Source organism: Bos taurus, chromosome 22, assembly GCF_002263795.3.
Source record: "Bos taurus isolate L1 Dominette 01449 registration number 42190680 breed Hereford chromosome 22, ARS-UCD2.0, whole genome shotgun sequence".
In the NCBI taxonomy this organism is placed as follows: Eukaryota; Metazoa; Chordata; class Mammalia; order Artiodactyla; family Bovidae; genus Bos; species Bos taurus.
Window position 1 is genome coordinate 48,648,457 of NC_037349.1, and position 15,473 is coordinate 48,663,929.

General features: G+C 50.4%; 1 protein-coding gene across 2 annotated transcripts; it reads right to left on the reverse strand.

The window, feature by feature from the left end:
* Positions 1–1,578: 1,578 nt before the first annotated feature.
* PPM1M (protein phosphatase, Mg2+/Mn2+ dependent 1M) lies at positions 1,579–6,090 on the reverse strand. Of its 2 annotated transcripts, none has more exons than XM_010817834.4 (10): positions 5,817–6,090; positions 5,052–5,175; positions 4,656–4,910; positions 4,090–4,202; positions 3,662–3,746; positions 3,451–3,569; positions 3,250–3,313; positions 2,909–3,016; positions 2,657–2,805; positions 1,579–2,348 (listed from the first exon to the last, which is right to left on the reverse strand). In XM_010817834.4, exons 1-10 carry the CDS (start codon positions 6,038–6,040, stop codon positions 2,204–2,206), a joined length of 1,386 nt encoding a protein of 461 aa, XP_010816136.2. In that variant the 5' UTR covers positions 6,041–6,090; the 3' UTR covers positions 1,579–2,203. The 2 variants fall into 2 exon arrangements, with proteins under 2 accessions (XP_010816136.2, XP_059736073.1); XM_059880090.1 differs by lacking the exon at positions 5,817–6,090 and adding an exon at positions 5,395–5,778.
* Positions 6,091–15,473: the final 9,383 nt, after the last annotated feature.

The following is a 15,473-nucleotide window of genomic DNA, read 5'->3' on the forward strand; positions in this document are numbered from 1 at the left end:
GACTGTATTTGGTGTATACCTCAAGCTGCCTTTCATCCTCACTGTTAACTTCAACCCTTGATCAGTTGGCAACCTCTAGCTGGAATAAGGTTCATCCTGCTAGGCACTAGGTTGTGGGGGGGGGCAAGTATAGTGGAAATAAAATTCTGGTAGAAGGCCTGGCCTGTTCCTTGGTAACCCACTGCCTGGCTGGTGAATTGGCAACTCACTAGTACCGTGGCATCCTCAGCTGCAATACCGGGGGCCTGCCACTTTGCCCCTGGTCATTAGAGGTTGACCAAAGGCTCTGGAGGGCAGCAGAGGGAGCGAGCCAACGTGTAAGGGGCAGGCCATGCACAGGCTGTCAACACGACTGTTCAGGGAGGAGGAGGTCCCCCTAACGGCCTGCCATGAAGGCTACTGCGGTTTTTGGCTCTGCTGAGAGACATGAACACGCAGGTGACCGTGGCTGCCTTTGCAGTGGTCACTCCTGTTGGTTTGGCTTGTTTGCAGTTGAGAGACCTACCGTTGCCCACTTCCTGGGCTTCAGCCTTGTGATGTGAGAAGCAAAGCAGACTGTGGGTGAGCTGGCTGAGTAGCTGACGTGGGTAGTGGGTTGGCAGGCACAGGATACCGCTTACAAAGCTTTGCTGGGAGCAGGGGGGAGTGGAGGGTGGGGACTGCTGAAGAAATAGGAAGTAAAACTGCAGGGCGGTAGGGCACAGTTGTGCATGCCAGATGTCTTACTAGAGTCTTGGAGAGGGTGCCCAGAGCTGCTGGGGCTAACCACAGTTGGTCATGACCCAGCTGTGGACAGAGGTAGGCCCAGAAGTGCAGGGCTATGGAATATGACTGTAAAAAGTGAGTAATTTCATAGTTTATCCTATCTCTTCCCTAGAGAACATGTAGGAAATGGAGTCTAAAGTGAGTTAATGGGCAGGAAAGGAACTCTGGGAGCCTCCCCAGTGTGTTAAATAAACAAGTTTCACCATCATATTGGGGCTTAGTGGTCCTTGTCCTTTCTGGCTGCAGTTTAAGGCTGTGAGTTGCCTGGTAAGAATTAATCTCAATTGTAAACCAAAGTAAGAGTAGATGAGGGAGGAGTTAGATAAGGCTGAGGTTATGAAATTCAACAAATACTAAGCATCTAAGCCTTGGCCAGTGCTGGATGATAAAAAGGGGTCTTGTGAGGAAGTTGAAGAACTAAACTACTCATGAAACAGCAAGCTCTGGAGCCCCAACTAACTTGTCTCCGGTCAGTAAGTCTAGCTTTATTCTAAATTTACTGTAAACTTTATACTAAAACTACTATAATTTGCATTTTTTAAAAACCCAAAGGCATTCCCTCTGGTACCTCAAGCCCAGAACTCACAGCCAGCAGTGAGGACCCTCCCTTCTGTTCTCCCGGGCAGCAGTTCTCTCACTGGGGCTCATCCCAAGCTGGGAACTAGGGAGGCTGCAGAGAAAACAGTGCTGATTATAGGAAATTTGTAAGGTGGAGCTAAGGCTAAGACTGATTTTTTATTTTAGAAGAGAATGAGAAAAAGCAAAAAGTGTACTATAATGCCAAGCTTTACAGCAATTGACAATTCACAAGGGTTCTCTGCATATAAACATTTAATAGGGAGGTGATGGAAGCAACAAGGGCATTGTCGAGGCATCAGCCTTGGGCAGGGCTGGGGCCAGAGAGGAGCAGTCAGGAGCAGTGATGAGGGCATTCACCACTCAGCCACCTCTGGGGCTCCTTCTGCCTGTTAGTTTCCCCCCCAACTATAGCCCCTGGGTCCGTGCCTCTCCTCCAGCACAGAGGGGAGCAGACCAGGATCTCAGTGACATTCATGCATTAGAGACCTGGATCCAACTACAGGCTGTCTGCCCTTTCTGGCATCCTTGGCCAATGCACTTAGTCCAGCTGTCCCCATTTGGGAATAATGTATTGAGGCTGTTCAGGATCTTCTCCGAGGAGCCTTGCATGGAATCCTAATGTCAAGTGACTGCCATACATTATTATTGACAGCGTTCTTTGCCTGGCAGGGGTGGGGACCTGGGGAACTCCCTATGTTCTTCCAGCTCTGACTGCCTTGTAGAAATGCGCACCTTGAAATAGGCTGGGGTCAGGGCTCGGTCTGGGACTGGGGCAGGCAGACCTGCTGTTGACCGTGGTGGAGGGATACCCATATCGCACCTGGCCCCTTAGTGGTTCTGGGATGCGGTGTCTGAATCCTCAGCGGCTACTGTGCCCCTGGCCCTGGTGGTGCAAGGGAATCACGAACACAGAGACGTCGTCGTAGGACACCTGCCCTTCCTGTATAGGACTGTCGTCCATCCCCTGTGTGCTGCGTATCAGCATCTTGGCCAGCTCCGAGAACCTGTGGGGACCATCCTGCAGATGTACTTTGGGGCCAGATCAAAGAGGCAAGGCCAGCCCTCCGGGAGAGCTCACCCAGTTCTCACTGGACACTTGAGAACTCAAGCAGTGCAGTCTGACTGTGTGGACCATGTGAGTATGGACCCAGAGAATTTGAGGACCCACAGTCACCCCCAGTAAACCTGAGGTAGCTCCAGTCCTGGCCAACTGTTCTTAGCCGGACTCCTCTGTTGTGTTGTCTTCTCCGTACTTCTTAATGCTGCTGCTGGTACTAACCCAGGTCCAGGCAGATCCCAGCAACTACAGTACCTGTGTGGGTCCTCTCGGTTGCCAAGGAGGAAGCTCCGCACCAGCCATGCCACTTGCTCATTGGACAGGACATCCCAAAGCCCATCAGTTGCCATGACAACCACATCCTCCTCCTGGGGCTCCAGCTGGTCCATATTGAGCACAGTCACCTGCAAGGTAAGTCTGAGGTCTCCTCACTGCTCCCTTCCTAGCTCCCGCCAACCTTGCATTGTCTGCCTTACTGGGCAGATGGAAGTGCTGTGGCCCCCTCACCTGTGGGACAGATAGCAAGAAGGGCTTGAGCTGAATATTTGTGTCCAGGACTCTGAGTTGATGGTCTCCTAGACCCCGGGAGACGGCCAGGGTTCCCAGTAGCCGAGCCTGGAAATAATAGAGGTGTGAGGTGATAGCAAACAGCCCCAGAAAATGTACACATAAAGCACACACAGGTGGACTGTGACCCATGGGCCCCTGGGCTGAGGGAGAAACATCCTGTGACCTTGGAGCAGCCCCTAGGACCTCAGCCAAGGCCCCCCACCCCACGAGGGACAAAGGAGCTCCCACCTCCACAGGGGGTGATTCAAGAGGGATTCTCAGAGTGGCCATTTACTGACCTGCCTACCCTGTCCATGAATCAGTGGGTACTTGAGATCCGACTTCTCCACACACTTGTAGCTCCTACCAGGAGCAGACCCAGCATCAACCCAGGCCAACAGGGCCCACCTTGCCTCGTGGAAGGGGACTGCCCCAGGCCACCCAGCTGAGCCTGGACCCCAGGGCCCTCCCCACAGTGTCCCCAACCCCACCTCACTCACCAGCCACTCATGTGGTGATCCCTGAACAAGACCTTCTGCCCCAAGTCATCCCCCTTCAGTCGCCGAGGGAACTCCAGTCGGGTGAACTCACCAGCCAGAAGCTCAGGGTAGATAAAGGCCTGGGATAGGGAGGCCTTGCTCAGATCAGGCTCCCTCTGGTGGCCCAGGAGCTGGGGCTGCATCCACATCCTCCTCCACTAAGAGCACCTACCAGCTGCTGGATCCGCTGCCGCTCAGTCTCTGGGGTGAACTCAGAGCTCAGGGGCCGTACCTCATCCCTCCGCACCAGAATGGCCCTGGATGAAGTTTTAGAGGAGACGGAGAGGTCTGTGGAGCAGCCTCCATCCTTACCCATGGCCTCCCTCCTGCTGGCCCCTCCTCCAACCACCAGGGGCCAGTTCTGCCCATGCCAATCCCTTGCTCAAAGCCCCTCCATGACTGCTTAAGTCCTGCAGGGTAAAGCCTCAACCGTCTGACCTGGTCCCTGCCCCTCTGGCATCTGACACATGCCCGGTACACAAACAACTCAGCCAATCTTCCTCATTTCTGTCTCTCCACTTCCAGCCCCCTTTCACTGTCCCCCCACCTCTCCTGCCCGTCTGCTCGCCCCATCTTGCCCACCTTCCAGGGCTCACTCACCTGCTGTCCCCAGCATTGGCCACATACAGCTTTCCCTTCAGGGACACAGCCACCAGGGCTGTGCAGCCACCCACCTGGCCTGAGGCCTCCAACTCTCGCCCGATCACCTCATCCTGGGGCAAACCAAGGCTGCTTTAGCTGCTGCTTGTACTGCCATTGTGCCAGTGTCCCCAAGCCCCACCCTACAGCGCACTTCCCAACCAGCAAGCATGGCAGTCCCTGCCCAAAGTCTAGCTATGACTCCAGGATCCCTGTGGTCAGGAGATCTAAATATATCCTTGGGGAGGTATGGAAGTCATATTCTAAACAGTGAGGAAGAGAAACCAGGGACCTAAAGGATGTGCAATGAGATAATACAGGTAAAAGCACCTAGCACATATTAATAGGAAGTGCTGGGGAAATAGGAGAGGTTATGATGACTGCTTAATAACAACCCAATTTTATCCTCTCAATCCAAAGATCCAGGGTGATCACAATTAAGTGCAGGGACGCCCCCCTAACCCAGAGTCCCTCAGATCCCTGGGGATAAAACCTTCCCTCCTTCCCCAGCCAAAGGTCACACTCACACACTCCTGAAAGGCACTCTCCAGAGCCCCGATCACCAAGTCTTCTGTTCGAATGCCCTTTTCCTCCACAAACTGGGGGTCACTGGGGCAGACGCAGCAGCCGCTGAGGTGCATGGGGGGCTGAGTGGCCACCATGCCCTCTACCACAGCCTCCAGCTGCCGGCGCAGGCAGGAGTGCAGAGTGTTGGCAGCCAGGATAGCTGCAGCTGGACCGCCGTGCCCATCAAACAGTGCCCAGTAATGACCTGTCAGGAACTGTACAGGAAGGGCTTGGCATCAGGATCTGCCTGGCCTCCCTAGTTGTCCCCTGGCTGAAAATGGGGCACTAGGGCAAGAACCTCAGTCTGCAGTCCTGGCCCCAGTCTATAAGAGGGGCTCAGGCTCAGCTGCACTCACCTCCTCTGAGCACAAGGTCTGCCATTCCTGGTCCTCTTCAACCCCAAACTCACATCTCCGGATGCACAGCTTCCCACAGGCCGCCTGATCCTCATTGAACTCAGATTTCTCTGCGTTGATGATTCTGAGGCCAGGATGTGATCAGTGACCCTTTTAGGGACACACCTCTGCCCCCATGGACACAGAGAACAGTTGAAACATAGAAGGGAGCCCTCCCTCTGGAGCAATAGCCACCGTGCTGTCCCTAACACACACCTGGACAAACAAATGCTGGTAGTTTGCAAACTGTTCAGTGATCTCACAGCTAAGGCAAAACTCAGGACTCAGCCCCTCTGGAGCTTACCTGCTGTCCTGGGCTGGGAGGTAAGGGCAAGGCTGCCTAGGGAGGTGTGAGGCTTCCTTGCCTATCGGCTGCCCCATCTCAGCCATAACCCAGGGTGAGATGTGTGTGTGTGAGGAGTGGAAGGACTCTCCAAAGCCCAGAACGCTGGACCTCTGCCCAGTGACACTACCTCTTTTGGAAGCCTGAGGGGGTAGGTTTTTGGGCTGAGAGGGCAGGTCCTTCCCGATGGGATGCGGGAGGGACCCAGAGGAAGCTATCCACAAGGTCGGGGGCGCGGGATCCTTCACTCAGCTGAGCCTGTTTTCTCAGTCGCCAGCACGGGACCCCGGGCGGGATCATGGGGTGGGGGACGCGGCCTCAGGATAAGACTCGCGGGGAGGGGGGAGGTTCGGGCGGGGGCCCGTTTGGGGCCGGGCACTCACTCGGCGTAGCCTGCGTTCCAGGGCAGCGAGCGGCCCCGTACCGGGCTGCGCACGGGCCGGGCGTCCGGGCGGCGCGAGGCGTCGTTGGTGCCGGAGCTGGAGCCCGAGCCGCGCAGGAAGCGGGGCCGCCGGTAGGGCACAGGGCTGGTGCGGGGCCGGGGTGGCCGCGGCGCGGGGAGCGGGCCCCTCGGCAGGAAGCGGCGCCGGAACCAGTCGGCTGACATGGCGCGTTGGCCGGGGGCTGCCCGCGGGGCGCCGGGCGAGAGGCTGGGCCGACGGCACCGCCCACTAGTCCCCGGAGGAGGAAGCGGGCTAGGGGCGGGGCGGAGCCGGCTGCGCGGCGACGCCCCCAAACCCCAACCTCCCTGCCGCCCGGGAGGGAGCCTGTGCGCGGCCTGGGTGCCATCAAACCTACCGACAAGCCGATGGTGTTATCAACCCCACTTTACAGGCAAGAACACTGAGCCTAGAGAGACAAAGAGGCTGGCCTCCGCTCACCCAGGAACCTGAGCAGGCTGAGGTTCACCCACCCGTACGGGGCACGAGCCTCTGAGAGGGAAAGTGCCTCCTCCCCGCTCAGGGAGGCTGTAGGGGTCCGGGGCCTCCAGGTTGGATCAATGTCCATGGCAGAGACTCAGGTCTCTTCTTGCTAGCCCGGAACCTTACACAAGGGCAAGATGGGAACAGGATGTACTTGGAGGTGTCACACGCCTGACACATTGAGTAAGAGGCTCAGAGCACAGTGTTCCCTCAGGTGACCTGCGTGCCTCACTCGCTTGGCCTGGCACCCTCCACTTTCAGACCGGGCTTGGTGGTCACCCTGGCCTTCCTTATCCTGAGCGTCCACTCCCACCCTCAAGGCCAAGTCTTGTAAACACTGTGCCTCCGATCAAGATGTCCTCTCTAGACAGACAGCAGGGGCCTCACTAGAGTGTTAAGTGACTGATGGGCAAACAGAATCCTTGGTCCCCGAAACACCAACTAGTCAGAGTTGAGACTTGTGACTAAGGGAAGTGAAAGACTTTCATCTGGGCTGGGGGCAAGATGTAAGCCTCTTGACTCCTGGCTGCCTACCACCATGGGGTCTGCAGCTGTGTCCCCCTTCACACCTGCATGTTAACAGTGCTTTGTCACCCTCTGCCGCTGAAGCCCAGCTTCCCATGCAGGACTGTTACTTCCATCTCAGAACAAGGACTCCTGAGGCCCACAGAGGGGAAGTGTCCTGACACCCAAAGCTGTGCTGTTTCCACTATGACAGTGCAGCTGACTCAGAGCCCCCACAGGGGATTTCTCTTCCCCTTTCCTCCTCTGGGAAGACAGGCCTGACCACTCAAAACCCCTGAGGCCCCACAACCCAGGGCCCTGGGGCAGGGGAGGGGGCGGGAGGGTGTGCTACAGGAGCAGTCCCTACCTTCGCTTCCATGCCTAAGCCCAGCACTTGCTCACTGGTCTTTACTTCCTCCTGGAGGCCAGCCCTGCCCCACTGGGAGTTCCCCCCACCCACAGAGTATGGTTCCTGGGGCAGGGGAGCTGTGCCCAACAAGCTGTCCCTCAAGTAACTCAGTTCCAGCTAGCCTGGAAGCTAATTTACTGCCAAGCTAAATTAGCCTGGGAGTTAATTTACTGTCCCCACTTGGTGTGTCAGACCCCAAGCAAGAGAAAAGCACTAATGGAAATGAGCTCACCTGTAGTGATGGGGAAGTCCTGGTGGACGATGCTTGAATCAGCCTTCAAAGGGGAAGGGGACAAAGAGAAGGCTTTCTAAAGGACACCTGAGCTACAACCTGTCATTGGGACAAAATGCACCAGTGACCCAGAGTGGGGCAAACCCAATTCTATCAGTGGGGTGACCGCCTCATCCCATCAGCCAATGGCTCATAGGCTTTTAAAGTCTAAAACCAGAGGCACCAATGCAAACAGTCTATTCCCCACACTTATCATCTCAGACTCCCCGGGTGGATGAAGATCCTGTTCTCTTAGGTGTATTCAGAGACACTCCTGGCAGCCAGGAGTCACAGGTGGTCTGTTGCCCACCTTAACTATTTTGAGTTTTCAGAGCCATGTAGAATCCGATGGCAATCCCATCCTCCCTGTTCCAAGGGGGCCTGAGCATTCCTCCAGTGCTACCCAGGCTTCTATGGTTCCATAGGCTCCCGGGAGCCTCTGCTCCTGTCTGGATCCCAAGACTGATTCTCTTGGTTTACTCTGTTATTTTGCTTCAGCAAAGTGGTGGGTATGTCTAAGAAAGGTTGACTGGATTCTGATCATTTTTCTGGGTCCTGGTAAGTCTGAAAGAGCTTGTATTCTGTCTTTGCTTTTTGTTTTTTAAAAATGTATTTGGCTGTGCCGGGTCTTAGTTGCACGTGTGGGATCTTCCTTGCAATGCGTCGGATCTAGTTCCTGGACCCCTGCATTGGGAGCATGGAGTCTTAACCACTGGACCATCAGAGAAGGGAAGTCCCTGCCTTTGCTTTTTATTTAATATTTCGGTCCAGAATTCTTTCTGACTGCTCTGTCATTGTTTTTTTGGCTGTTACTGCTGCTGAAATCCAGTACCCCATCACTCCCAGGACTTTGGAATGGCCCATGTCTGCCTTTTTCTGTCTCCAGAAGCCTCCAGGCTCTTCTGTGTCTAGTGTCTGAAGTTGTAGGTGAGGTTCCTTGGGGTGGGTCTGTCTTCATTTCTGGGTTGAGTCCTCCTGCTGCTGCTGCTGCTGCTAAGTCGCTTCAGTCATGTCCAGCTCTGTGCGACCCCATAGACAGCAGCCCACCAGGCTCCTCCGTCCCTGGGATTCTCCAGGCAAGAACACTGGAGTGGGTTGCCATTTCCTTCTCCAGTGCAGGAAAGTGAAAAGTGAAAGTAGCAATTCCTCACTTTCCAATGACACCCTTCTCCCAACTGCTCGAGCGAACTCAAGCCTGCCCCCTCCTGGCCAGAGACCTCTCCTCAGCTAACCCAGCTGGCCTGTGAGGGATAGAGGGCCATTTTTAGGCTGTGTTTGTTTGTTTGTTTTTTCCACTCACAATGAAAAGGCTTTTGTTGAATTCCATATCTGTTCTTAACAAGATTTTAGATTTAATTTAAAATATTTAATACATTTCATTATGACTCAGTTTCCTTCCCTGAAGTCAAACAATGGTGCTACTTTCTAGTGAATCCTTCCAGAGGTGTCAAGGGCATGCTGTGCACGTGCATGCAAAGCAAAACAAAACCACCTAAGACCAGGGACAACGAGTGCTGGAAGAATGTGGAGAAAAGGGAACTCTCATGTATTGTTGCTGGGAAGGTAAATTGGTGCAGCCACTATGGAGAACAGTATTCAGTTCAGTTCAGTTCAGTTGCTCAGTCGTGTCTGACTCTTTGCAACCCCATGAATCGCAGCACGCCAGGCCTCCCTGTCCATCACCAACTCCCAGAGTTCACTCAGACTCACATCCATCGAGTCAGTGATGCCATCCAGCCATCTCATCCTCTGTCGTCCCCTTCTCCTCCTGCCCGCAATCCCTCCCAGCATCAGAGTCTTTTCTAATGAGTAACTCTTCGCATGAGGTGGCCAAAGTACTGGAGTTTCAGCTTTAGCATCATTCCTTCCAAAGAAATCCCAGGGCTGATCTCCTTCAGAATGGACTGGTTGGATCTCCTTGCAGTCCAAGGGACTCTCAAGAGTCTTCTCCAACACCACAGTTCAAAAGCATCAATTCTTCGGCACTCAGCTTTCTTCACAGTCCAACTCTCACATCCATACATGACCACTGGAAAAACCATAGCCTTGACTAGATGGACCTTTGTTGGCAAAGTAATGCCTCTGCTTTTGAATATGCTATCTAGGTTGGTCATAACTTTCCTTCCAAGGAGAACAGTATGGTGGTTCCTCAAAAAAACTAAAAATAGAACTACTGTATGACCCAGCAATTGTACTTCTTGATATTTATCTGAAGAAAACAAAATCACTACCTTAAAAAGCTATCTGCCCCACCATGTTTATTGCAGCATTATTTACAATAGCCAAGACATGGAAAAAAACGTGTGTCATCAATGAATGAATGGGTAAAAAAAACTGTATCTCTATGGTGGCTCAGATAGTAAAGAACCTGCCTGCAATGCAGGAGACCTGGGTTTGATCCCTGGGTCAGGAAGATACCCTGGAGAAGGTAATAGCAACCCACTCCACTATTCTTGCCTGGAGAATCCCAAGGACAGAGGAGCCTGGTGGGCTATATAGTCCGTGGGGTCACAAAGAGTTGGAGATATATATATATATATATATACACAAATGATAGGATACTCTACACTGTATCCTGCATGTGCAGTTTTCATAAAGATACCTTTATCTTTTCTTGCATCAGTTCTTCAAGAGCTGCCTTGTTCCTTGTGGGGGCTACCGAGCAGTCTCTGCAAACATGCAGACTTTATGTAGCTAGTCCCCCAGTGTGAACATTTGAATAGTTTTCTATTTTTTTGCTTTACAAGTTTTTTGTGTGGGCATATTGGTAGGATCAGTTCCTACTAACAGAATTGTGGCATCAAAGGCATTCATTGTTCACAGCAACACTATTCATAACAGCCAAAAGTTGGAAACAACCCAAGTTGTTCATCAGCTGGATGAATGGATGGACAAACAGTAGCACATATGCACAATGGAATACTATTCAGCCATAAAAAGAATGAAATGCTGATACACTGTACAAGGTAGATGAACCTGCAAAACATTATATTAAGAAGCTGGACACAAAAGGTCACATATTTTATGTTTCTAAGATGGTTGGATGGCATCACCAACACAATGGACATGAGTTTGAGCAAACTCCAGGATATAGTGAAGGACAGGGGAGCCTGGCGTGCTGCGTGCAGTCCATGGGGTCACCAAAGAGTCAGACACAACTGAGCGACTGAACAACGTATTAAATATCCAAAGTAAGTAAATCCATAGAAATAGAGAGGAGACTGATGGTTGCCAGGGGCTGAGAGTAGGGGAGAATTGGAAGTAACTGCTTAATGAATATAGAGTTTTATTTTGGAGTGATAAATAATGTTTTGGAATTAGATAGAGGTGGTGGTTGTACAACATACTGGACATACTGAATTGTTCAGTTTAAAATGGTTAATCTTTTAATGTATTATTTATTTCATCGTGCTGGACTTAGATGTGGCATGTGAACTCTCTAGTAAAAGCTCAGGCTTTTACTAGTTGTGGCAACCGGGGGCTACTCTTCACTGCAGGCTTCCCGTTGCAGTGGCTTCTCCTGTTTCAGAGCACAGACTCCAGGCGGGGGTTGGTGGTGGTGGTATTCAGTAGTTGTGGCACTCAGGCTCAGCTGCCCTGAAACATGTGAGGATCTTCCCAGAGCAGGGATCAGACCCATGTCCCATGCACTGGCAAGTGGATTCATTAACCACTGAACCACCAAGGAGGTCCCTTTAGGGTTTGCTTGTTTTAATTAGATAATTTGGCTTCTCTTGAGTCTGTAGCATGCAGGATCTTCCATTGCAATGCGTGGACTCTCTAATTGTGGTGCACAGGCTCAGTATAAAATGGTTAATTTTATGTTATGTGAATTTCACAATTTAAAAGAAAAAGGGGGAGAGGGAATACATGTAATAATTTGTAGATATTGTCCTACACAAAGGTGGCACCAATCAGCCTATTTCCCCATCCTTTGACCATTGCAGTTTTGTAATAAAGTTTTTAATTTTTACCTAAGGGCTTTCCAGGTGGCGCTAGTGGTAAAGAATTCATTTGTCAATGCAGGAGATGCAGGAGTTGTGGGTTCCATTCCTGTATTGGGAAGATCCCCTGGAGGAGGGCATGACAACCCACTCCAGTATTCTTGTCTGGAAAATTCCATGGACAGAGGAGGCTGCTGGGCTACAGTCCATGGGGTCTCAAGGAGCTCGACACGACTGAGCAACTGAACAGACATACCTTTAATTTTTACCTATAAGTAAAAAATATGCAAGTCTAGTTTGACTTTCACTTAATAGGAGAAGATAACCAACTTTTCACAGATTTGAGAGACATTATTTGCAGTTCATTTCCTATAGATGGTCTTTTTGTATCCTGTGCCCAGTCTTCTTACTGAGCTATTGGTCTTTTTCTTATTGATGTATGAGAGTTCTTTATATATAAAAGAAATAAACTCTTTATTTTGAAATGATTTGCAAGTATATTATTTGTAGTCGGTTACAATTTTATGTGATATTAAATGGTTTGCCTTGGAAACGAACAGAGATCATTCTGTCATTTTTGAGATTCCATCCAAGTACTGCATTTCAGACTCTTCTGTTGACCATGATGGGGACTCCATTTCTTCTAAGGGATTCCTGCCCACAGTAGTAGATATAACGGTCATCAGAGTTAAATTCACCCATTCCAGTCCATTTTAGTTTGCTGATTCCTAGAATGTCGACGTTCACTCTTGCCATCTCCTGTTTGACCAGTTCCAATTTGCCTTGATTCATGGACCTAACATTCCAGGTTCCTATGCAATATTGCTCTTTACAGCATTGGACCTTGCTTCTATCACCAGTCACATCCACAACTGGGTATGGTTTTTGCTTTGGCCTCCATCCCTTCATTCTTTCTGGAGTTTCTATCTCCTGTAGTATATTGGGCACCTACTGACCAATTGGGGGGTTCCTCTTTCAGTATCCTATCATTTTGCCTTTTCATACTGTTCATGGGGTTCTCAAGGCAAGAATACTGAAGTGGTTTGCCATTCCCTTCTCCAGTGGACCACATTCTGTCAGACCTCTCCACCATGACCCGCTCATCTTGGGTGGCCCCACACGGCATGGCTTAGTTTCATTGAGTTAGACAAGGCTGTGGTCCATGTGATCAGATTGGCTAGTTTTCTGTGATTATGGTTTCAGTGTGTCTGCCCTCTGATGCCCTCTTGCAACATCTACCGTCTTACTTGGGTTTCTCTTACATTGAACGTGGGGTACCTCTTCACGGCTGCTCCAGCAAAGCGCAGCCGCTGCTCCTTATCTTGGATGAGGTTGCCCCTCCTGACCTTAAACGTGGAGTAGCTGCTCTCAGCCCTCTTGCGCCTGTGCAGCTGCCACTCCCTGGACGTGGGATAGCTCCTCTTGGCCGCCGCCCCTGACCTCGGGCATGGGGTAGCTCCTCTCAGCCACCGCCCCTGTATATTGTCACCCTGCTTATTTAACTTCTATGCAGAGTACATCATGAGAAACACGGGGCTGGAAGAAGCACAAGCTGGAATTAAGATTGCTGGGAGAAATATTAATAAACTCAGATATGCAGATGACACCACCCTTATGGCAGAAAGTGAAGAGGAACTAAAAAGCCTCTTGATGAAAGTGAAAGAGGAGAGTGAAAAAGTTGCCTTAAAGCTCAACATTCAGAAAACGAAGATCATGGCATCCGGTCCCACCACTTCATGGGAAATAGATGGGGAAACAGTGGAAACAGTGTCAGACTTTCTTTTTTGGGGCTCCAAAATCACTGCAGATGGTGATTGCAGCCATGAAATTAAGATGCTTACTCCTTGGAAGGAAAGTTATGACCAACCTAGATAGCATATTCAAAAGCAGAGATATTACTTGGTCAACAAAGGTCCGTCTAGTCAAGGCTACGGTTTTTCCAGTGGTGAATGTATGGATGTGAGAGTTGGACTGTGAAGAAAGCTGAGTGCCGAAGAATTGATGCTTTTGAACTGTGGTGTTGGAGAAGACTCTTGAGAGTTCCTTGGACTGCAAGGAGATCCAACCAGTCCATCCTAAAAGAGACCAGTCCTGGGTGTTCATTGGTAGGACTGATGCTGAGGCTGAAACTCCAATACTTTGGCCACCTCATGTGAAGAGTTGACTCATTGGAAAAGACCCTGATGCTGGGAGGGATTGGGGGCAGGAGGAGAAGGGGACGACAGAGGATGAGATGGCTGGATGGCATCACCGACTCAATGGACATGAGTTTGGGTGAACTCCAGGAGTTGGTGATGGACAGGGAGGCCTGGCGTGCTGAGATTCATGGGGTCACAAAGAGTCAGATATGACTGAGCGACTGAACTGAAATGAACTGAACAGTTTTATGTTTCTGTTTTTATTTTGACTGTGGGTTTTTCTATATAGACTTTTTCTTCCTTTTTAAAAACTTGTTACAATGTTGTATTGGTTTCTGCCATACATACAACTCGAATCAGCCATAATACAATTTTTATTTTTAGTGTAAATGAATTTTTTTTCTCTTATGGTTTCTAGGTTTGGTAACATACCAGGAGGACTTCTCCATTCCAAGATTTTACAATCTCCTCCCTTTGTTTCAGTAATTTTATATTAACGTGTGTTAGTCGCTCAGTCGGAGAAGGCAATGGCACCCCACTCCAGTACTCTTTCGTGGAAAATCCTATGGACGGAGGAGCCTGGTAGGCTGCAGTCCATGGGGTCGCTATGAGTCAGACACGACTGAGTGACTTCACTTTCACTTTTCACTTTCCTGCATTGGAGAAGGAAATGGCAACCCACTCCAGTGTTCTTGCCTGGAGAATCCCAGGGATGGAGGAGCCTGGTGGGCTGCCATCTATGGGGTCGCACAGAGTCGGACACGACTGAAGCGACTTAGCAGCAGCAGCAGCAGTCGCTCAGTTGTGTCCAACTCTTTGTGACCCATAGACAGTAATCTGCCAGGCTCCTCTGTCCATGGGATTTCCCAGGTAAGAATACTGGAGAGGATTGCCATTTCCTTTTCCAGGGGATCTTCTTGACCCATGGATTGAACCCAGGTCTTCTGCATTGCAGGCAGATTCTTTACTGCCTGAGCCACCAAGAAGTCCTTTATATTAATAGTTCACTTAAAAAAAATTTTTTTTTTTTAATCTTTGACTCATCTGAAAAAAAATACATTCAAATAATTTCAATGGCTGACTCTGTGTTGAGAAACATCGGCAAGAAAGGAGCAACCAACCTGTTCCTGGACACCCTGATCATCCCTGGGCTCGTGTGAGGAGCTGCGTGCAGCTTTCTCATCTTTCTGTCTGAAACCAGATCTCAGCTAGAGATGGAGTCTGTTTGGATGCTCCACTGTTCCCTGGGCTCCTGGCTTGCATCACAGGCTCTGAAACTGAGCAGGACTGAGCCACAATCCCATTCTCTCAGGAAGTTCCTTTCTCTGGTTTAACTCTTTTCACTCAGGTGTGAGACAGTGATGGAGGCCGTGGGGGCCACTGCCCAGAAGGATTTCTCATCCTTTGTCCTAATTTCTAGAGTAAAGGAAACTTAGGTTCTTGGGGAACACTCACTGCCTGGTGACTTGGATCAAATCACTTTATTTCTCCAAACCTCAGATTCTAAATGTGTAAGGAGACAGTAACACCTACCCTGTAGGACTGTCGTGAGTATTAAGCAAATGTGCCCTGCCATAGTAACTGTGCAACACACAGACTCACAGTTCATTCAGACTTTTTTTTTTTTTTTTGGCAAATATTATTGGGGACCCACTAATCCTGGGCACTATTGGGAATAGAGCAGTGTTGGGGATAGAGCAAGGGCAAAAACTTAACGACTGGTGGGAGGAAGACAATAAAGAAATAAGCAAGTAAATGTTAAGTAGTGATAAAAACAGAGAGAATGATGCAGGGTGGGGCCAACCAGGTAGCAGGGGAGACCTTGATGTTAAGACAGCCATGTAGTTCATC